This window comes from Ochlerotatus camptorhynchus, unplaced genomic scaffold (assembly GCF_037179485.1).
Source record: "Ochlerotatus camptorhynchus isolate MF236.1 unplaced genomic scaffold, CSIRO-AGI_Acam_v1.1 ptg000530l, whole genome shotgun sequence".
Classification (NCBI taxonomy): Eukaryota; Metazoa; Arthropoda; class Insecta; order Diptera; family Culicidae; genus Ochlerotatus; species Ochlerotatus camptorhynchus.
The window spans coordinates 1,025,032-1,047,716 of record NW_027041014.1 but is presented as its reverse complement, the minus strand read 5'-3'; the positions used below and the strand labels follow the sequence as shown (position 1 = coordinate 1,047,716).

The following is a 22,685-nucleotide window of genomic DNA, read 5'->3' as shown; positions in this document are numbered from 1 at the left end:
CAAGAGTTAGTGCTCATGCCCCAACCATCAGAAGAAAATGGAGCATCACTTAACCTTTCTAGCGACCAACCAATCATATAAATACCAAAATCGGAACGTACGGTACACAGCAAAAAATAAATTTTGATATCACATCAACTGGATGCACTTCAATCGTGTCAAAAATATGGTGTAATATAACTTTTCAAAAAGGACAAAATTATCATTACTGCAGTGCATGAACTGACATTACGCTGCTTTTACTGCATTGGTTTATTTTTGTAGCATAAAAAACATGATTTTCCATCCTTTTCCACCATCCATACGTCATGCGGGCAGAATTTAAATAAGGCCCGCGATGTTTCCTACGATCAAACGTATAGGATTGATATAGGAATGCTAGTCCCCTGGTTTCCTGTTCTATGCTTCATATTTCTCTGGACCAGAATTATCTGTGTTTATAGCATGCACCGAAATTTTGTTAAACGTCGCTTCACTCACATATTCTAGCTCTAAAGCTTAAAAGCTACTGAATTCTTCTAAATCCTGGTCTCACAAATCATAATCTTTCTATCCGGAGATGAACCATCTTACGGCTGAAAATCTCTTAAATAAAGGAAATCGATCAATCAATCAATTGATCATACCATTTCCTCTCACTTCGTTTGTTTTCTTTTTTTGTCTATTAAAATCCAATTTCCTAAAATCAGTTGCTTTCTGGTCTATCAGATAGTCCCCAATAATTTGCACTATGATCTGCAACAACTGATCTGGCGTATTCACTAATTTCACTACGAATCAACAATAATGCACTTCAGCATTTTACTGTGCCTTATTTTTATCAAGCGATTTATTTCATTGCGCTCGCTCTTGCACTTCAACCCTTCGACTCGCCTTGCGGTCATCTGTACTTTCAGCTTTCCAATCGACCGTTCAGTGCAAAGCTGGTCTAGCCTTGAGTGTAGTATCAAATATGACTTCCATATGTGCTACGAAGTTATGGTCTCACACTCCCCCTCGTTTTTAAATCTACGACTGAGCTAACAATATTCATGCGACTCACACTCCCACGCTATCTCTCTGATTCTTCAGTAGTGATGTCCTATTACTTCTCGATTAATAAATAATCATTTAATTGAGAAAATCGGACATCACTATACTCTTCAGCCACATTTGCTGGTCAATTCCTTCTAGATTAGTCATGTGCTACAGTCTGAAACAACTGGTCTCACTCACTCACTTATCAAACAGCGCTAAGGTAGATCACCTGTCTCGCTCTTGCTCTTCAGCCTGTAGGCTGGCGTAGCAATGTAGTAGTGGTAGTGCGCTTCAGTGTTACACTGGACTCGCTTTTTCCTGTAGCGCTTCGGTTTACAACCGGACTCGCTTGTGCTCTGCAGCTCATCAGCTGGCCTAGCAATGTTGTTCCTAATGCGCTTCAGTATTTCACTGGACTCGCTTTTTTTTTCTCTATCGCTTCGGTTGATAACCGGACTCGCTTGTGCTCTACAGCTCATCAACTGGCCTAAGCAATGTGATAGTGCGCTTCAGTGTATCACTGGACTCGCTTTTTCCTCTAGCGCTTCGGTTGAAAACCGGACTCGCGTAGCACTGCAGCTTCTTAGCTGGACTTGCTTCATCATAATTTGTTTCCACAGGTGCATCTTTAAACACAATTCATGAAATTACCTCTACGTACCGTATCCAAGTAAAATTATCCTCCATCTCTCCAGTCACCGATCTCTATAAAAAAAAATCGTACCGGCTGCGCCAAATTGTAGAATCACCCGATGCCTCTTGGTTCGTTCTGCTTCAACCAGCTACTGTCGTCCACCTCCAGTGATATTCGTATCGCAACTAACTCGATATCGCTTGTGATCATCCTCTCGTTCCTATAGTTCGCCAATACTACTAGACGAATACAGGGATGTATTCTAGCCCAACCATACAGAGGCGTACCTCTGCATAACGTATAATATTACTGAACTCTACACCCACGACAGTACAACATATTTAGTATAAAAATAAGCCTACGCAGCCGGCTTAAATTTGATTTGCGACCCAACTGCGAACGTACGCAAACTGACGTTCAATGTATTCTGGTTTGTTTTTGTTTTTTATAAGCACGGGATCCAATCAGTCTGCCCCTGTGTAGTGGTAAGCGTGATTACCTCTCACCCCAGCAGGCCTGGGTTCAATCCCAGTCGGCGCCGCCGGGATGTTCTGAGGCATAACATCTCTGATCACGTCTTCCTTCGGAAGGGAAGTAAAGCCGTTGGTCCCCGGTTCATGAGTTGATGGGTCCATAGGTAGGGTCCAGGTATGATGGCTGCCTCCCTGGCGTCGGTAGCATTGGTGCTCAGCACGGAAAACAAATCAAGGAAAAAAAATCAGTCTGCCCCATAGATAGACTCAACGACTTCACCTATCGCATTCCGAACCATACAGTCTTATTAGGCGACCAGATCTTCCAGGCTTTTGACCAACCGTCACTGGAGGCAATCCGTTTCAGCCATCCTGTCTGCCGTATCGACAAGACAAGAGATGGTGTGGATGAACTTGATTGAAGTGAAGTCGGAATAGAAGCAGTTCTGTATAAAATCACGAATCGCTGGAATTTTTAATGTGAATTGAATTAGACGGACTGAATTTTGCTGGATTTTTAGAGATTCAAGGTTCCGAGAATAAATACAGATTTTTTTTTCGAACGATCCTCGAAACCGATTTGTCGTTCTTAAATTCTTGATTGAATCGTTGTTTTACATTTTTTTTTTCATTCTAACAAATCAAGCTGAACATTTAACATTGAACGATTCTCTTCGTCGACTTTCTCTTTCGTTAATAACTTAACATAACATACCCGTTTCTTGTTGTGTTTGACGTATTAGATGCTAGATAAAAGCTTCTCTTATCGATATGTGTGCTGAAAATACCTCGATGAAAAATGTTTTATTGTTGAAATTTGTAACTGATTATGATTCAAGTAGAAAAGACATAGAGGTGTTGTGCCTACGGGAGAAGAGGTAGTTAAATTATTTTCCCTCCCGCGGGTTTTCCCCTCTATCAATAAAAAAAAATATATTCAACACATCATAATTCCTTCCTATTATTCAGCTACGAATGTAACAACGATGGTGAGTTCACCATGTTATACCTTCATTTTATTCCAGCAGACAGCAATTTCAAATTTATAAAAAAAAATCTACATATGCCAGCAACACTGACTGGGTGTATCCTATGGCTTACCTTCCCTACTAACATAATTCCTAAATTCCCGAGACATTTATGAGGGGACGTAGAGTTCTCTGCATCTCTCTTAAGTAAATGTTGGACTAACATACCTTTCCTATCCCTACCAGTTGTAAGGACGTGGCCAGGACAATCCTTAACTGTTGGAGCGAGATGTTTCTGTATCTGGGAGATAGTATTTATTTCCTACTTACTATCTGTCCAGTTACAGAAATCCGTCTTGCTCTTAATAGTTTTGAATTCGTACCACCTACGATATTGTGCAACTTGTTCGATACTAATGCTAATGCTAATGTGTGCTGAAAATACCTCGGAATTTCTTTCAATGGCCGTGGGGATGCAAAGATAAAGTCAACGAAGAGAATCTGTCAATGTTACTTAGGACCTAATTCTACTTGTCAAAGTGTGCCCTATCGAGTCGAACAGTGTGCCATGCTGTGTTTCAGCACAGAGTGTGCAGAGTTGATTATCCCTTGGAGATTTTCGAATGTTATCATTTAATTTCGAAGTGTCAAATTTAAGTGAAAATTCACCAAATCAGTGCCAACATTTCAAAGGGGCGTAATTGCGTTTGTAAACAAGGGCTTTAGCCGTCAATTTCTCGCGAATAAAATCTCACCCCTCCAAAATAACAATGCCAGCTGGTAGAAGAAAAATTCCTCTACCTGTTGATGTCATTATTTTTCATGAGTGAGCTTTTATTCGCGAGAAATCGATGGCTAAAGCCATTGTTTACAAATGCAATTACGCCCCTTTGAAATAATGGCACTGAAATGGAATACATCCTGAGTGGGTTTGATCGGCCGTGTACATAAATTCACTTCACATCGCACACAAGATTCGCGAAGTGCGCACCTTAGGACACACGGTCGCTGAGGCTAACTCAAAATTGACTAGAATTTCACTCATTTTGATAAAACCGGGATTGCTCATGCACTGAGTAGACGGCTCTCACACATTACACACATGGCACTTAAAAATCGTGGAAACTGAGTAACTTTTAGACAAACTTGAGTATCGTTTTCATTAATAGCCTCTGTGTTAGGCAAAATGAGTGAAATTTTACTTAACTTTTAGGAAGCCTCAGCGACCGTGCATGCGATGCTAGTATACAATGTTTCATCCAACACTTGTGTGCAAGTTTAACTCGTACAGTATGAAATATTCCACACGCGCGCGTGAACCACGTGGTGATTTCAAATTGATTGGAAGTTGTTGAACATTTGGTAAATCACAATATGTACTCACTTATTTTTCGATTGTCTCATAAATTGCTGAATTTTCCTGGCCGCTTGATTCTGAGTTCGTTGCGAGTAAGTTCGTCTGAAAGAGCAAGCAAATGTCGTCAACTGAATCGCCCTGCTCTGCCCGAATCAATGGGAGCCAACTCACTTCAGAGGACCGGACGGGCTCGGTTCCTTGGACGAACCCTGATGATTGTTCTGCTGTTGCTGGTGCTGCTGTGGGGACTGTTGCTGCTTTTGTTCGTTCTTGAAATTCTTATAGTAATTCTGTATACACTGTGACGAGGAGGCTGCCTCCTCGGCGCTGTCCCCTCCCATGTGACCGGTTGGATGGTTGGATTGAGATTTCTTGAATCGCTTGTTCTCGCAGTACGACCGGTAGCCATTCTGGATGATGACCGCCGCCTGGGTCATCTGCCGGTAGTAGGCGTACTGTTTGTACCGACGGTAGTAGTTCTGAATCACGACGGCCGCCGACCGCTCCTTGTCCTGTTCCTCCATGCGGCTCTTGCGGCCCTTGTACGAGCGGTATGCCTTCTGAATGCACTTGGCCGCTTCGTACAGTTCACGTTGTTCGCGATCTAAAATTATTCGGGTTTAATATGGGAATTTATCCGGTCGAATGCGGGCTCTCACCAGTTAGTTTGAGATTGGAGAAATCCTTTTCGAATGGATTCGAGTTGGTTGTCTGCAGGAATTCGGTGAAATCCTGTGTAGTGGGTGGTGGGCTCGGAGAGCCTACCGGGGGATCCTGTGGAATGGAGTAGCTGGCAGGTGACTGCAGAGGCCCGGACGATGCAGGACTTAGGCTGGAGCAGGGTGTTCCAACGTCATGGTACCTGTAGTTGGTCGTTTAGTGTTAGGAATAATTGTTTTACGGTTGATTTTTTTTAGTGTTGACAAACCTATAGTTGTGATCGCTGAATTCAAAATTGAATTCTTCGAACTGAGACGGAGGCAGAGAATCGAGCAGTGGTTCCATAAAGGAATCCGTCAGGATGCTCATCCCGGATGTGTCTTCGCTTAGGGTTTCCGGCATTGGACTGCCCAGGGACATGATTTCCTCCGATTCGTTCTGCGGGGTTGGAAAATAAGTTGTCATCGGTTTTTAAGATTATCAAATGGTGTTAGAAACTACCTTTATTCGTTCCGGCATCGCTGCGATAATCTGTTCTGCAAGCGTTAGCACCTTGGCATCGGATTCCCCTACAAAGGAATAGAGAGATTTGGAATTGTTAAAAATTACTGTTCATTACTATGTTAAACCTAAAACACCAATAACAGTTAGAATATGGACAATGATACTGAAATAGTGACTTACATTTATCTGTCCGGTAAAATTCCAACTATCAACTACTAGCTAGCGGAAGCAGAATTGAAAAGCACTGACATGCAAGCAAGCGTACTTACCGTTTGTTGGCGTATTACACATATTTTACTCTCTCTATAAAGAAGTACACTACAGAAAGCTCTGAAGCGACTCATTAAAAGGTAGTTTTTTTTCTTGTTTTAGTAGTTTCTACCAAATATATCCCGAATGAAAAATTACGAATTTGATATTTTTCATCTGCTTCCTTTTGACTATATCGATTCTGTTGTTCAAACCTATTTACACTGGGACACCGATATTTACAGTACTACAACAATAAACAAAACAATGAAAAGTAAAAGAAAAACACATAAGATACAAACAAAATGAATCAACTTAGAGACACCAACACAGAAGAAACTAACACTAACACATAGAGACGCTAGTGGATATGGGACAGGATTCCAAAGAGACAGAAGGTACATTTAGAAAGAAGAAACTCAAAAAAGAAAACAAAACAGAAGAAAACAAAATCAAACACAAAACTTAATCACGGTTGTCACTGGAAACTAACCTACTCCGGTCCCACCACTACCCCCGCCGACGGAGGCCACCTCGCCGCCGCCATCGTCCTGGTGATTGATATGATGGAGCAGCTGCGACCCGTGATGCAGCAGATGGTGCATCCCGTGGCCCTGCCCATGCCCGAAGGACGAAACGGATCCGATCAGGGCTTCCGCCACTGCCGCCGCAGCCGACGACGAAGCATTCGATGATGAGTGTCGTTCATCCTCCTGCAGCGAGTCGGTGTCCTCGCACATGGGGCTGCCGTCCGCCGCCGAGACTTCACCTTTATGTGGTGGTTAATTTTAATGTTGTTGTAATGTAACGTATTCGCAAATATGCAATAATTTTGTATCGAAAAAAGGCAAAAAAGCTTCTACTAAGTATTGTGGAAAAAATGTAAAAACGAAAAATTCATCATGTTCAAGTGTCAAAGAGTAAACTCTGTTTGTTTGGCTACTTGGCTTTCAAAGTGGTGCTCAAATAAGCATGTTCTGTATCAAGCTAGTTTTGTTTGATTAAGGCAGTCATAATATAGAATGTGATTCACCTTTTTCTTTTTCGGAATAAGAAGTACTTACACAGGGAAAAGTCCATTTTTCGCAGCGGCGAAAGCAGAGATGTGTTACTCAGATTGCTGGATCCCTGCGAGGAGGACTCCGTGGTACGATCGTTCAACGAAAGCGAAAAATTGTCCGAGTCTGAGCTATTGGAGGCTCCACCTCCTCCGGAGGAAGAAGATATCTTCCCGTTGGAGTTACCTCCTCCGTTGTTGGACGACCCTCCGAAAGGGGATAAATGACCACCGGCAGAGCCGGACGCCAGCGGGAGGGACATGCTACGATCGGTTCTGGAAATTGCAGAATCGGATGAGATGTTGAAACAAGGAATTCTTTGAGCCCATCTTACCTGTTCAACCGTTGAACATCTCGTAGAGACTTGCCAGTTTTGCTCAGTGAAGATCTGGTCTCCATGTTGATTCCACTGTCGATCGATGATCGCTTGGACAGTCGAGCACCGGGTGGACTTTGACCACTGTGAATGAAAACGTGTTCGTAAAGCAGTTCGGAAACTTTAAGACCTCCGAAACCTACCTGGAAAACACCGCTCCTGGCCGCAGGAACACCCCATCGTGACTACGGTTACTATCCGAGTTCGGAGACAGGGCATTCGATAGCATCGGATTGGAGTTGTTGTTCTCCAGTGCGTAGTGCAGCGTTGCCGTTGATGAAGACCCGACCTGTCCGGATCCCTTCATATCGCTGTACGGCGACATGGCCGCCGGTGAAAGTGACGGATTGTACGAAGACGAGAGAGCAAAGTTGTCGTTACTGCAGCTGTCACTGTTGCTACTGTTCAGGGCGTCATTGTAGTTGAACAGATCGTTGATGAAGTTATGCTCCGGACTGACGTCCGGATGATTGTTACCGTCATTATCGTTATTGCTATGCTCGTTAGCCGTTTCAGCTGTAGCAGATCTGTTACTATCTCTGCGACTACCGCTACTGTTAGCTAGAGTTGTGGAAGGATTCGTTAAGGAAGCAGAAGAAGGAACAGACGAAGAATCAGCTGAAGCGCTGGAAGCCAAAGTAGATAAAGTAGATGTGGAAGAAGTGGAACAGGATGACGTGATGGATGCCAGCGTGGGCATCGAAGAGCTGGTTGTTGTTTGTGATTTCTTTTTCTGGAGTCGTTGGAGTTCGTGTTTCTCAAGTTCTGCCACTAGGCCGGTGAAACCTCGATTCTTGGCCACCTCCAATGGAGTTTGCTGAACGCTGTTCTTGACGTTCAGTGCATTCTGATTCCATTTGTACAGGACGATCGCCGTTTCGATGTGACCGCGGGAGCAGGCCCACATCTGGAAGAACACAAATTTCAGTATTGCACAAGATCTGGACAACTAGCTGCCCGACTTACCAAAGGTGTGAATCCCTCCTGATCTTGACTGAGCGCATCTATTTCGGCCTCGAGAATGACGTTGGAATTTTCCGTTTTCCAGGTCAGCATGGTGCGGACCAGCTTGGCGTAGCCCAAAGCCGATGCCAGATGAAGCAGGGTCATTCCCCGGTGCTTTCCAAGCCAGGATCCCGGGGTTACCGATCGCCACATCTTGGCCGTCAACGACTGGCAGTAGCTCACCAGACGGTCTTCGAAGTTGGTTTGCTTGAAGAGCATCGAGTCTTCGGGCTGAAAGGGATGAAGTTTACCGTTGATTAGTGGATGAGATTCAGCATATTTCCTGATTAAATCATTCAAATTGGACTACTTCTTAAGAACGTAGTTCACGGAAGTTACCCAAGCATAACATGTTCTATAAAAGTTGTATGACTGGTGTTGATTATATAGTAGTTTACTCAACATAATTGTGTTACTTAGGTATTGCTCATACTACCTGTATCGCCACTCCGGATATTCATGGACAATTCTCGCGCCACTTTTCAAATAGACCAATTGATTGATCCTCTTCATCGAGTCACTCTTTTGTTAACAACTTGACTGCATTTATATTTCGAGCTAATTTTTCTACATAGTCTGTTAAAAGAAAGCATTTGTTACCGGCGGGTAGCATTGCTGACTTAAAAATTGAATTACACGGAAGAGTAAGAATGTTTATATTAGGGAATTGATTTATTCCGATTTGCAACGGCAAGTTTGAATGCGCTGGCGGCTGAGATCAGAAGAGTGACCGAACAGCTAATCAGTGAGTGCGAGTGGTGGGTGGATGGAATCCACTGAACCCGAATGAAATTGGGGCGGAAACTCTCTCAGGGAAGAGCCAGTGAGCGCATGATGGGGAGCAGAGAACGACGATGGAGCCAAGGCAGTTGGGATCCAGCTACAGAAAGGAGATCACGGAGTGAACTTTGTTCGTGGAGTTAACGGACGAAGAGTGTTAGTCACCAGTTTTTGCCCACCTCGACGTCGTGGTCTCGCCTTCCCGCAAACGGTCTTGGAAAAAGCCTTGTTGGATGACCTTCCGTGCCTGCTCCGCCAAGCGACATCTATCGCTTCGGTCACGCTAACGAGCACCTACGCTGCCGGTGATACCGCTTCTGGCCCTAGGCGACCAGTCATCCACGTTAGCCTCCGTCGCCGCCGTCATTGTATTGGCTATTACTATTGTCAAGCCCTGTCCAGTGGCGCCCCCGCCGACCAGCCGCCACAATAGCACGCCGTGGTCGGAGCCACCGCTTTTGTGTGGGTCGCTACCGAGATACGGATGAGAAATATCACAGGTCACTGCGTCATCGAGTACCCCCTTTCCGGCGAAATCCTACTAGCTTCGCCGGGATCAAGAGATCGCCCTGGTCGTGGCCATTTCCTCGGCTCATCACGGTCATCTCCACTTTCGAAGCCACTACCAGCAGGGACGGCGTCCTCTGGACCATCGTCACCCTCAAAGCCTCGCCTGCACCGTCACCATCGCCGCCCACCACCCACAATGTATCGTCAAATCTAATAAACAGGTATTTAACCGTTTCTATAGTGTTGGTTAGGTACTTCCGTGTCCGAAAAGTCTCTCACGCCTATCGCCCTGAGACCCGGAACCTACAAGGGTCTTTAGTGCCCACCCTAGCAGCTGCCGTTGGTAAAGACCAGCAGTTTGGGGCTTTAGGGGGTTCCCTTTAGCAACTCAGCGGTTCCAGAGCTTATAAAGTAGTCTTATACAGTATTAAGCGTATTTGACGATAAGAAATGCTGAACATGTTTTCGGAGTCGAGTTATTAACGAAAGAGAGAGAGAGTCGATGAAGAGAATCTACATTGGTTTATTGGAAAAGTGACGTGAGAATTGACGATCTACTCCTCAATGTACGAAGCTGAAAATATCACTCAGTGCAGAAACGCAAGCATCGAATCTAAATTAGTGATGCACCGAAAAGTACTATTCGGCGTTTACACCAAAAAAATATCTGATATTCGGCCAATCCCCACCTAACAAGTGACCGACAAAGTGTTTGCGCGAAATGTTTAGACTGCAACCGGCCGAATACTATGGCGGCCGAATGTTCGTTGCAACACTAGTTTAAATGTTCAGATTGCATGGCTTCCAGGGACGTAAAGTGGCGCTCCGCTAAACCATGTTCCTAACAAACTCACGTATGCAGAGACAAACTTACCAGCTCTCCCGGTTCGACCTTAATCTGCAGCTTCTCGTCGATGGACTCCAGCCGCGTCAGCAGGTTGAACTTGTACAACATGTCGTTTCCGTTGCCTTCGCACTTCGTTTCGAACTTGGGCGGAGATTTATACTCGAAGTTGACCGCATTCGATATCACATAGCCATCGCTGGCGACCTGCAACGTTACGACTCCCACCTCGTGCGCTGCAAAGATGAACGGAGCAAGCAGTTTAGAACCATCTCACCACACCCATCAGATCCCACACCACCAGCCTCTGTACTTACCGGGACAGTAGCACCTCAGCACTCCACTCTGGACCAGTGTCGTCGGCACCGGAAACGAATCGAATAATACTGTATAGGACGAGGCGGTACTCCACGGCCCCGTAACTAGCACCTTAATTCCACCCTCCGGGTAGGCCCACTCCGGACTGAAGTCGGTAATCGACGACACGTTTGCGTGGTGATGATGCGACGACGACAGCTCGTTCCCTACCACGATCCCACTATCGGCCGACAGTTTGAAGTGACTCAAATGACTAGCCCCATCGTTGATCTCCCCTCCTGCGTCCGTACCCGTTTCACTACCGTTCAAAAATGCACTCTTCGCGTCTAGTTCTAGTTCCGGAAACTCAACCAGCATATCGAACGCATCCAAATTGACAAACACATCGTCGTCCACCGGATTGTGACTCTCGCCACAATTCTCGATGAAATCCATCGGATTGATCTCCCCATTCATTGCATCATCCGTCTGAGCTCCCGACGGTCCTGCATTGCCAACCGCTCCTCCCCCATGGACATGTCCCAGTGGCATATTGGCGCTCAGCGTCTTCTGGATATCCTCCTGCGACAAGTCCAGCGTTTCGTTGAAGAACGGCAAGTTGTCATGGTGACGATTTCCACCCGGACTGTGCCTCACCGAATAACCTCCGAACATACTTTCGTACTGCTTCGTCGAGCCGCCCCCGATGCCCGATTGGTGATGGCCCTGATGACCACCCATCAGCGATGGCGACGAAGACGAATCCATGATTTCCTGCTTCGGAATGAGACCGCTGCTGTGCTGCGATCCATCGGACGGTGAGTTTTCCATTTTGATACTGCTGTTGGCACTGGTGGTGTTGCTGCCGCCACCACCGCTACTGCTACTGCTGCTTCCGGTGCCATTTTTGGAACCATCGGCCAGAGATTTGTGTTGCTGAAGATGGTGTTGTTGTTGTTGTTGTTGTTGTTGCTGCTGCTGTTGCTGGGACGGGTGGCAGACGAAAGATTGCTGTTGGCCATTTAGGATCAGGAGGCTGCCCGGGTTGCCTTGGAGCTGAAAGGAAATGAAGGGGAATTTGAGTATGTCAAGCGACAAATTTGACTAACAGGTATCACAGTTAAAATTTTACAAGGGTTTTTCTTTATGAATTTTAAACTCTGTGTAAAACTAGTGATCATGATTTTAATGATACACATTGATAATGATATTTTGGCTATCAGTGTTGGGAAAATATAAAGAAAAGTAAGAGGTTGTATTCAAGACACGACCGAGATTTGACGTAGGATTACGTACTCGGTATCAATAATCGTAGAAAAATTTCCGATCGATTGGCTTGTTTAGAATTTAAATCCATCCGCTATTGACAGAATTATAAGTGGTCAAAACCTAACCCCTTTTCGTAACACGGTCGATTTTGGTTTTTTTGAAATTTCACCCCCAATATGTTGCCGAAAGACGTACTCCTACGTCAAAATCAAATCTCACGGATGCCTAAGATTCTTGATTTTCGTAGGCAAAACTTAACAAGGAAGCCATTGCGGATGATATTACAAAGCTACGAATATCAAGCTAAGAAAACTCACCAGCTACAATTCTAAACAAACCGTGGTGAGTTTGAGTTTCATGATTAATGCTTTACATGCAAACGCGGATGTATTGTCAAACATATTCTTTGAAGCCCCTTCTTGAATTTTACCAATACAAAATATGATCATAGCGTCTAAATATTTCATAATTCAGAAAAACATTGTTTAAGCTGAAATGAGAAACCTTGATGAGAATATTCTGGTAAAATCTTGTTCAATATTAAAAGTACCGTATGTATACCGATAAGGATAACACAACTGTGTGTTGCGTCATCATAAAATGCTACTTTCGATGATGGATAAAAAATCTGCATCTCGAGATTTGACAGCAAATAGTTCATCAGCAAGTGGCTTCCCGAAAGTCAAACTCCCGGAGATCAGGTTTCCGACGTTCAGCGGGAACATTCAAGAATGGGTCCCCTTCCGTGATAGTTTTCGTAGCCTCATTGACTCCAATACCCAGCTGATAGAGATAGATAAGTTCAACTATCTGCGTTCATCTCTATCTGAAGAAGCGCTGCAGGAGATCCATTCAGTAGAGCTCTCCGCTGCAAACTACACTGTAGCGTGGGAATCATTGTAAACCCGCTACGAGAATAAGAAACTAATCGTGAAAGCACACATCGACGCACTTTTTGCAGTGGAAGGACTCAGAAAGGAGAGCTACGACGGGCTAAACCATCTCATAAGCGAGTACGAAAAAAACCTTCAAATGCTGGAAAAGATAGGAAAGAAGACATCAGAGTGGAGTACTATCTTGGCGCACATGGTATGCAGTCGCCTGGATTCTGCTGCCTTGAGGAACTGGGAGACTCACCATAATTGCAAGGATGTTCTGATCAATACTTCAACCGCGAAGATCAATCAGTAAATCGTTCATCGAAGCCAGCAATCTGCCATACCGTCGGCACATCCGCTAAAGGATGCCCTTTCTGTAACGAGACGAAGCATTCTGCATTTCATTGTGCGGCATTCTTGTGAATGAAGGTTGCTGAGAGTAATGAAGCTGTTAAGAAAAGGAAATTGTGCCGGAATTGCCTTAACCCTGGGCATTACGCCAGGTCCTGCGAGCGAGGAGTATGCCCACAGACACAAACCACCAACACTGCTAGCTCGCACACACAATCAGTCACTGAACAAGCCATCACTAACCAAAACCTCGTTACACTTCCTATCACTCCCACAAAAACCAACGGCGCTTGTCAAAATCCAAGATCGATTTGGGAATTCGATGCTAGCACGGGCTTTGCTCGACTCGTGTTCTCAGGACTGTTTAATGACCAAAAGCTTCTCGAACAAACTGAAGTTCCGAGAATGCTTCCCACATCTGTTGGTCCAAGGAATTGGACCATCCCATTCAATATCTACATCAGCAGTTACTGCTCTAGTAGGTCCCAGGTCCAGCCATATATCGCAGGATGCCGAAGAGTTTGTTACTCACTGCCGCCATCGATCCATCGCAATGGAATATCCATCAGTTCCTCGCTGACCCACGCTACTAAGAACCTGGTCCAATCGACTTGATAATCGGAGCTGAGTACTACCTTGACCTGCTTTGCAACGAGCGACAGAAAGCGACGAATGACGGACCTACTATGCAGAACACGGTGTTTGGCTGGATAGCTTCCGGACGAATTCCAGACAATGCGGAATGCAGACGAGTCTCTCTGACCCACGTTTGCTGTTCAGCTGAAAATCAGAATCAGCTTACTAAGTTCTGGAAACCAGAAACGCGCAAAGCGGCTAGCACTCACTCGTTGGAGAAATTATGTTGTGAATCGAACCACCGCAAACAACCTTCAAAGCGAGTCACTCCTTGCTTTCCCGTTCAGCGGGTTGGAGATGACTATGGTGCACCACAAGCGATAGGAGATCAGATTCAACGACGAGGGAATGTTCTTCCGAAACCTCGCCTGGCTGCAGTTCCAGTGTTGGGCGATGGAGTTCTCTTTCGAAGAGTCTTTTGAGCACATCTGGATTTTGTACTTCCGAGCGCAAGACCTTATCCCTTCTGACGTCTTACAAGTCTCACACAACGATAGTTTCAGCTGTCATCTTGGTCGTCGTTCAGCGGGTTCCATCCGAGGGGTGTCCAACTGAGTCTTCTCCTCCATGATGATGACCAAGTCCCCGAGCGCGATCGGCTTCGTCTCCTCAAACCACTTTATTCGACGTGCGATGGAAGGTATTCCCGCATCCACCGGCGCCAGAACTGTTCGTGTATCACATCGTTCGAGCTCATCATGAGAAAATGGTTTGGTGTCAAAGCTTCTTGCTGCACCGTCTCCAAAGTGATGTACGTCAGAGGTCTCGAATTCACCACGCTTTCTGCCTCCACCAGCAGCGCTACCAACGTTTCCTCGTTTGGCGTCCGTGAGGTGTCCATAGCAGCGAGAGCCGTTTTCACCGACCGTACTCATGTGAGGCGCCCGAGGGTGGATTGAACACCCACTTTGTGTTTGCGTTAGTAAACGTCTCGGCGAGCTGGAGGTCAATTTTGTCCATCTCCTGCTTCAGCTCGTTGCTCGATCCCACAAAGTTTTTTCCCCTATCGCTGCGAATCTCAACGGGTGCGCCTCTCGCCCGATGAAGCGCCTGATTGCCATCTTACAGGACTCAGCTGAAAGTGCATGAACAACCTCAAGATGAACAGCTCGAGTGGTCATACACGTGAATAGTGCGCCCACCGCTTAGCGTTACTACGGTTCACTCTCACGGTGATCGATCCAAAATAGTCAACTCCCACGAATAAAAATGGACGCACGTATGCCTGCAGCCTGGCCGCATGAAGTGGAGCCATTCGGGGTATCGCTGGACCTGATATCTCCACCTTGCACACCGTGCACTCCTTAGCCACCCTGCGCACGAATTCTGTCTCAACTCGTTTACGACGGTTTCACCATTAGCATGAAGGTACTTTCTGTGATACCATTCGACTAGCAGACGCGTAACCAGATGCTTCTTCGGCAAAATTACAGGAAACTTCGTGTCGTATGAAGCGAACGTTGCAGCTGCGATCCTGCTGTCTGAACGGATGACTCCAGACTTGTCCAAATACGGTGACAACTTACGATTCGTGCCAATCTTCTCCAGCCGCACCTGTTGGTTTGTCCGCCTGCCCCTAGCTTCCAAAAGCTTCGCCACTTCGTCAGGATACTGCTCGTATTGGATCCAACGGAAGATCGTTGACCCGGCCTGGCTCAGCTCCTGCTGCAAAAGCGGTCCATCCAGCCGCGACTCCTTGATCACCGTCAGCTGTAAATTCTGCGAGCATCGATGAACGTAAGCTACCGCTCGAACTAAACGCATCCATGATGAAAAACACTCCCACTTCACGAGTTGTGCCGCTACTACCTCCCCATGCACCATACACGATCTCAGCTCTTCGTCGGTCGTCTCGTTGGCTGAATGCAAACTCGTCCTCTCCACGAAACCTACAGCTGTTAGGGGACAAACAGGGGCCGTTACCCTATTTCATCCGCAACATTTTTCTTCGTGGATACCCAGCGCCACTGCTCCGCCTTCGATTTAGACAGGATCTCTCCGACTCTACATGCGACGAACTGCCGATAGTTTCGATGGTCCGAGTTTATCCAGGCTAACACCGTCTTCGAGTCGCTCCAAAGGACTACTTTCTCAATCCCCAAAGAATGCCCGTTGAGTATGGTTTTGGCAAAACGTACTCCGATCACTGCGGCCATCAATTCCAGCCGGGGGACAGAATATGCCTTGAGCGGGCCACCTTTGATTTTCCTCCAACCAGCGCTACTTGAATCCCTTCAGGAAACACGGCCCGCAGATATCCAACGCACGCGTAGGCTTCTTCACTCGCGTCAACGTATACGTGCAGCTGCAATGAAATAATGTCCTTGACCGAATGCTGAGGAAAGTAGCAGCGCTGAATGCTAATCTGATTCAGATAGCGAAACAAATCCGTCCACCGTATCCACTTCTCGCGCAGCTGCTGTGGAATCAGTTCATCCCATTCCGTCTTTGCTCTCCACAGATCCTGGATCAGTATCTTGCCATGGATGAGGAAAAAGCTTAGCAGTCCAGCCGGATCACACAGGCTCATGACAACCCTCAGTACGCGAAGACATCTTCATCCGGTTTCCAGTATACTCCGAGCACGCGTTCAGTAGAGGTGTAGTCTGAAGGAGGAGAATCGTTCGCCACTCAAGTGGCCGCGCCAATGTGTAGCCAAAATTCACGCAGGAACAGATGGGAATTTATTTATTTATTTATTTATTTATGTAATGGTTTATGTAATTCACCCCAAAATGACAGTATACTTATTCTAGATAAATTAACATAAAATACTCTTAAAATTGCACTTACTTCTAAAACGGAAACATTGAAGTCAAATACATTGTAGCATCTGTTAAAGATGCGACACATCCTCCGAATGGGCTCATTCTATCCGTAGTTGGTTCGTGAGAAGCGGTTGTTCAGGAAAGTATGCGAACGTAGATTACGGCGACGGGTATAGATGTCGATACTACTCAGCAGTGTAGAACAGTCAATGTTTCCCTGAAGAAGATCACCGACAAAGCTCGCCATTGCTACGTTACGTCTCGCATCCAAAAGCTCTAAGTTGATAAGCATACAACGGCTTTCATAGCTAGGCAGATTTCTAGGGTCATTCCAGCGAAAATGCCTTAAAGCATACCGGATGAACTTCCGTTGAATAGCTCCAATACGCATGGTTTCATTTTGGTAGTATGGAGACCACACGACCGTCGACTACTCCAAACTAGGTCGCACCAACGAACAGTATAATGCTTATAGGCAGTATACATCTTTGATTTTTTTGGCGAAGCAGAATATGAACCCGAGTTGTGAGGAAGCTTTGGATACTACGTATGCAACGTGATCCTTGAAGCTGAGCTTGGAGTCGATCAGTATTCCCAGATCCTTGATAGTCGATTCACGTTTCAAAGTTATGCCCGTCAGGGTGTAGTCATGGTGAAGAAGCGAACGCTTGCGGCCAAATGAAATTACAGAGCATTTCGAGACATTCAGTGACATGCGATTAATACGACACCACTCAGCGAAACTTCCAATTGTTGCTGTAAGAAAATGGTATCACTAGGTTCTTTTATCACGAAGTAGACTTTCAAGTCGTCTGCAAAGGATAGTTTAAGGCATTTCAGGATGGTACTGACGGCATTCATGTACAACAGAAATAGAAATGGCCCAAGATGACTACTTTGGGGAACGCCGGATTTCACGGGGAAGGATGAAGCACCGTAGTCTCCAATCTTGACAGACATTTTTCGACCAGTCAGGTAGGAGTAGAGCCAAGTAAGCAGGCCATCGTGAACACCTATCCTGTCGTATTTAGCACACGCAAAGTCATGGTTCATTTTGTCAAATGCTGCGGAGAGGTCTGTGTTGATGGCATCTACTTGATCGCCACGTTCTAATTCATGAATGATGAACGAAGTGAACGTAACTAAATTGGTCGTCGTGGAACGCTTAGGCATGAAGCCATGCTGATCCGTCGAGATACAGTGTGCAAAGCTTTGAACCAATTTTTCGAGTATAATCAACTCAAAAAGTTTGGAGGTAGCTGTTAACGAAGCTATTCCAGGGTAGTTTGAAACAGTCCTTTTGCAGTCTTTCTTGTTGATTGGGAACAGGAAAAACTCTTTCCAGCAAGCTGGGAAAACCCCAGACATCAAGGAGAGATTGAAAACGTTGGCTAGAGGTATCGCGAGAACAGCCAGGCAGCGTTTGAGGACTAAGACGGTATGCCATCTGGTCCGGAACCCGTTGAAGTTTTTAGCTGCCTCCCGGCTGAAATAACCATGGGAATGTTCAAGTCGTGACAGTACGAACCAATGATGGTAGCTATCACCGAGTAATTTTGAACGGATGGATACTACCGATCCGAAACAAATTTGCTTCACTGGCTGAGGAGAACCAGGACTCCTCCAACGGCGGAGGCTAAGAGGCCTCTGCACACCAGTTAAGCTATGTAGGGGAAATGGATGTAATGTCGGCCTAAATTTCCCTAATTTCGGCCCATATATAAATTCAGCAATAGACTAAATTTTCAATAGCAACCAAAAATATCCATTTGTACTGTCCCAATAACGCGTTCATCTAGATAAAATTGATAAATAGCACATTTTTAGCGATGGGTCCAATCTTAGACCCAAAGGCCAACATTAGAGCCATTTCCCCTATTTCTTGAATTTTCAAAAAAAATTCCGACATTTCCCATTATGTCTGGACGATCAAGCGTTGCACGCTGACATCGAGTTGTATTTGACCAGATAAGGTAATCTATGTTGTCCAGTGGTGGATCCTTGTCGCATGCCAAATGCATCTTAAGTTTGTCAATTCTTGTCCAATTCTAAGGAAATCGCAGCTGCGCTGAGTACCTACACTGCGCGGCAATGCTTCGTTTAATTCAAGCTAAATCCTGTTCCGTTTGACACTTTCGAGGTACATCTAAACATCGAATGCATGCCGGGGAAGGAGAAGTACAATTCTACCCCTGGCTCAACGTAATGGCCGTTAACGAACTAGGCCATTCAAAGTGTTTTTATGTTACTTCATACGTGAAGTTAGCGATTTTCAGAGTTGGTTGGAAATGCTAACATGAAGCTTTAGTGTGATAATTTATTAGCTAGAGAATGATCTTTAGAAAAGGGTAGGTGGATAGGTCCGTTAGAGTACGGCAGTATAAAAATTGAATAGAAGTTTGAAAATGAGCGAAGGGCCATTAATGCGACAGTTTTTAAAGTTAGACGCACATCTTTTGCCTAACCCGTACGATGTACGCGGAGACTTGAAGTATGTCTTCAAGTCTACAGGCAAAAAATGTGCGTCCTCCTTTTGCTCATAAACTGACTGTGGCTGTGGAATAGTTCTAGACCAACTTGGTCATCTCAGAGAGAAGGCAGTAGGGTGGTTGTTGCGTTGGTCATGACGAGAGGAGCAACACAATTGTTGGGTAAAGAAGAATTGCATTATAACACACCATCGACTGGAAATGCTCTCGCAACGTGTAGCTTTATGTAGTGATGAAACGTCGCTAGAACTATTCCACAGCCGCAGTCAGTTTATGAGCAAAAGGAGGACGCACATTTTTTGCCTGTAGACTTGAAGACATACTTCAAGTCTCCGCGTACATCGTACGGGTTAGGCAAAAGATGTGCGTCTAACTTTAAAAACTGTCGCATTAATGGCCCTTCGCTCATTTTCAAACTTCTATTCAATTTTCATACTGCCGTACTCTAACGGAACTATCCACCTACCCTCTTCTAAAGATCAGTTTCTAGCTAATAAATTATCACACTAAAGCTCCATGTTAGCATTTCCAACCAACTCTGAACTAGGCCAGTTTGTCCGAACGGTCACAACATCGTGGAGCCATAACGAATCTGCGCAGTCAAGAGCGAGATTTGCCGACGAAATCATCGGCGCCAGAGGGCCTCCGCTCCAGGCAAGTCGTTTATCGCTACATAAATTCATCTTAATTAGCACCCGCTCATCTGTTACAGTCGACACCACCACCGATCGAACTACCGGGTTCGATCCGTCCATTCAGTCCAGTTGCAAGGGCCGCTGATAAATTCGTTCCATCCACGAAGTTCACGTTGTAGCAACGTCGTCGTAATAGCAATGTCGTCGTAACAGGCAATCCAGAAATCACCCGTTGGAATCCACGGTCAAAGAAAATCAGCGATCAGTCCAGAAAGAAAGATACAGTTTACCAAATCACTAAGTATATCAAAATACCGAAACGTTCAGCGATCGTCGATCTACAAAATCTGCAAACAAACGGTCGAAAACATCAGAAACACGTCGTCGTCCGGGGATCATGATCGAGCGAGCAACCCTGGCAGGTAGCTCATTCGATGCGGAAAAACATAAGGCAGCCCAACGTTGCCTGCCAGGTAAGTTGTTCCAGTTTTATAATGTACTTAACAAATTCTGCCGACAAATTGATGCACCAGTAAAGAAGACGAAAATCCACCAGTAGCGGTCAACTACGAGCAGCACCCCGTAACGTAGGTAGATCACCTTTTCGTGGTACGTTACGGGATGTAAGATCTTCCACCGATTCCCAGTCTTGACTACTTCAAACTAGGGGAACAGGATTTTTCAGTAATCAAAGGAACACATCTTAGTCCTTGTTACTTTTTATGCCTTATTGATAGTGATAAGTCCTCGGGTTTCCTGGACCGAGGATGATCTTGAAACAAGGAAAAAAATGAGTTAGTTAGTCTTCACCTATGTGATTCCTAATCTTCTATTCGTTGTTCCCTAGTTTGAAGTGAGTTCTGATGCATGGTCATTATCGGTGTCATTGCTTGTTTTTGTTGCTAAGGAATTCCATTTTGACTGACAAAGGGGCGCGCCTTTGGAGGGTGTTCCAACACTCCGAAGGGTATAAATAGCGGAACCTTTCAATTAGAATCGATTCCTTGCGATGAAGGCAAGCATGACAACTGTATCAAAACCTAATACTTCATGAATACTTCATCATTTCTCAATAGTGATGAAGTAATACGACATGCACTAAACCTGAGTGGTGCGAAGTGAAATTTTCTTCATGTTGGTAGTGTTGAAATAAACGTTTCATCACCGTCGGTTGGTAGAGAGAAGTGTCAAACAGCTTTTTGTGCAGAGCCGATTCGTGACTTTGTGACTGTTTGTTTACATTGTTCATAGCTGGAGTTTTTACGGAGTGGAATAAAATTCAGAATTGTTGCAAATCAGATGCAAATTTAATGTGGCCGACGATATCTATGGAAGTGCTGTCGAAATTCCCAAATCGTGTGAAACTCGAACATGAAAACTCTATAGAACCCCCGTAGAACCTCGCTGACAGCAACTAAAATATCCACTGAAACCTCTTCTGTCGCGGGAAAAATCTGTTGAAATTTCCTGGAACTTTTGTACTATCATCACAAATCTCCATAGAACGTTCTCCGAAGTCACAGTCGTTCCTGAGCGAAAAAAATCGGAGGGGTTTTTTTCAGCGCAGGAGTCTACTTTGGTCCAAAATACGCAATAATACTGTTATTTTTAATTGTTTGAGTCGTTTCGAATCACGTTTTTAAAAAGATCAAAAACATTACTGAAAAATATTTATTTTTTATTTTGGACGATAACAATACTTCTATCTATTTCAACGAACCACAATGATAAAAAAGTGGTTCGATTTGACAGCTCGAAAGTGGTTCGATTTTGAGGTCCGTCTTCGCACCACTCAGCACTAAACTAAGGACACTGTAGAGTAGAAATCGAAAGTTGTCGAGCGATCCAAGCTCCAGCAGGAGAACAATAGTTTTATGTAATCTACGAAACTTTAAAGTGTCTAGTATATGAGCAAGAATAAGAATAGCAAATGTGTCCGAAAAGTCGGTTTTACTCGCTAACAGTATTCATATCTGATTGCAATTCTGACTGTGGTCAAGTTTTACTAAGTATGAATTCCAAAATATTTTCATAGGACCGATATAATCGGTTCCTTCTACTGTATTTTAAATCAATATCAATAAAAAAGCATGAGAAGTTAACTGAACAGCATAATGTAGTCTACGTCAACCATGCGGTCGTGTCTTGTACACAACCCCATCAATGATTTTTTAACTAATTTTCAATTTTGTAAATTTAGGCAATTAACAGATCTATCATTCTACATCAGGTCACATAAGCACCTAAAAACCAACTTTTTGACAAATCTAGATAGAGCTGGAATTAGGGCGTAACAGCCTTTGTAAGCAATGACTACTCCTGTTCATTTATCGGTATTCAAGGCATGCCTACACAGACCAACATATCTATCGGGTAGGAGAAGTCTTCCTTTACTCGATGGTGATGTCGACTTGTCAGGGAGAACCATGCCTTCCGAGAAATTATCGATAGAAGTCATTGTTTACAAAAGCTATTACGCCCTAATTCCAGCTCTATCTAGAAATATTTAGAACAGTAAAAAAGAAAACTGCTAAAGGGAGAATAAATTTGAAATTTCACTATCCGGATTTCCGGATATCAGGATATCGGAATATCCACATAGTTACTATCCGCCTGATAACCTTCTCAACGCTTTCTACAATTATTTTATTTCAATATTGGGCAGTAGAAAGAACGATATTGCATTTGTCTGAAAGTATTTTTATTATGAAAACTGAAATATCCGTATAGTTGAAGTCCCAGCTCTAGTTTAAACCTGGTAATTTGGAAAATCTTATGATGGGAAGAGGAGGAGGGGTAACGTAATTAGTGCACGTCCCCAAAGAGAGCTTTATGGAAATTATGGACAGACGCCCAAAAAAAAAATGTTATTCCATTATTATTAAGCAGAGATCGGATGGATTTAAGATAAAATAAACAATGCATTC

At 44.7% G+C, this 22,685-nt stretch overlaps 1 protein-coding gene across 1 annotated transcript in view; it reads right to left on the bottom strand.

Moving 5' to 3' along the window:
* The window catches only part of LOC135713020 (calmodulin-binding transcription activator 1-like), a 74,022-nt gene that overhangs the window by 5,737 nt on the left and 45,600 nt on the right, over window positions 1-22,685 (bottom strand). The window contains exons 7-18 of the mRNA XM_065236098.1: window positions 10,753-11,788; window positions 10,466-10,671; window positions 8,263-8,532; window positions 7,440-8,203; window positions 7,255-7,380; window positions 6,927-7,195; window positions 6,356-6,631; window positions 5,611-5,678; window positions 5,378-5,547; window positions 5,109-5,311; window positions 4,621-5,053; window positions 4,477-4,551 (exon numbers count right to left, since the gene is read on the bottom strand). Coding sequence (XP_065092170.1) covers window positions 4,477-4,551; window positions 4,621-5,053; window positions 5,109-5,311; window positions 5,378-5,547; window positions 5,611-5,678; window positions 6,356-6,631; window positions 6,927-7,195; window positions 7,255-7,380; window positions 7,440-8,203; window positions 8,263-8,532; window positions 10,466-10,671; window positions 10,753-11,788 — 3,896 coding nt within the window. The remainder of the gene's footprint in view (window positions 1-4,476; window positions 4,552-4,620; window positions 5,054-5,108; window positions 5,312-5,377; window positions 5,548-5,610; window positions 5,679-6,355; window positions 6,632-6,926; window positions 7,196-7,254; window positions 7,381-7,439; window positions 8,204-8,262; window positions 8,533-10,465; window positions 10,672-10,752; window positions 11,789-22,685) is intronic.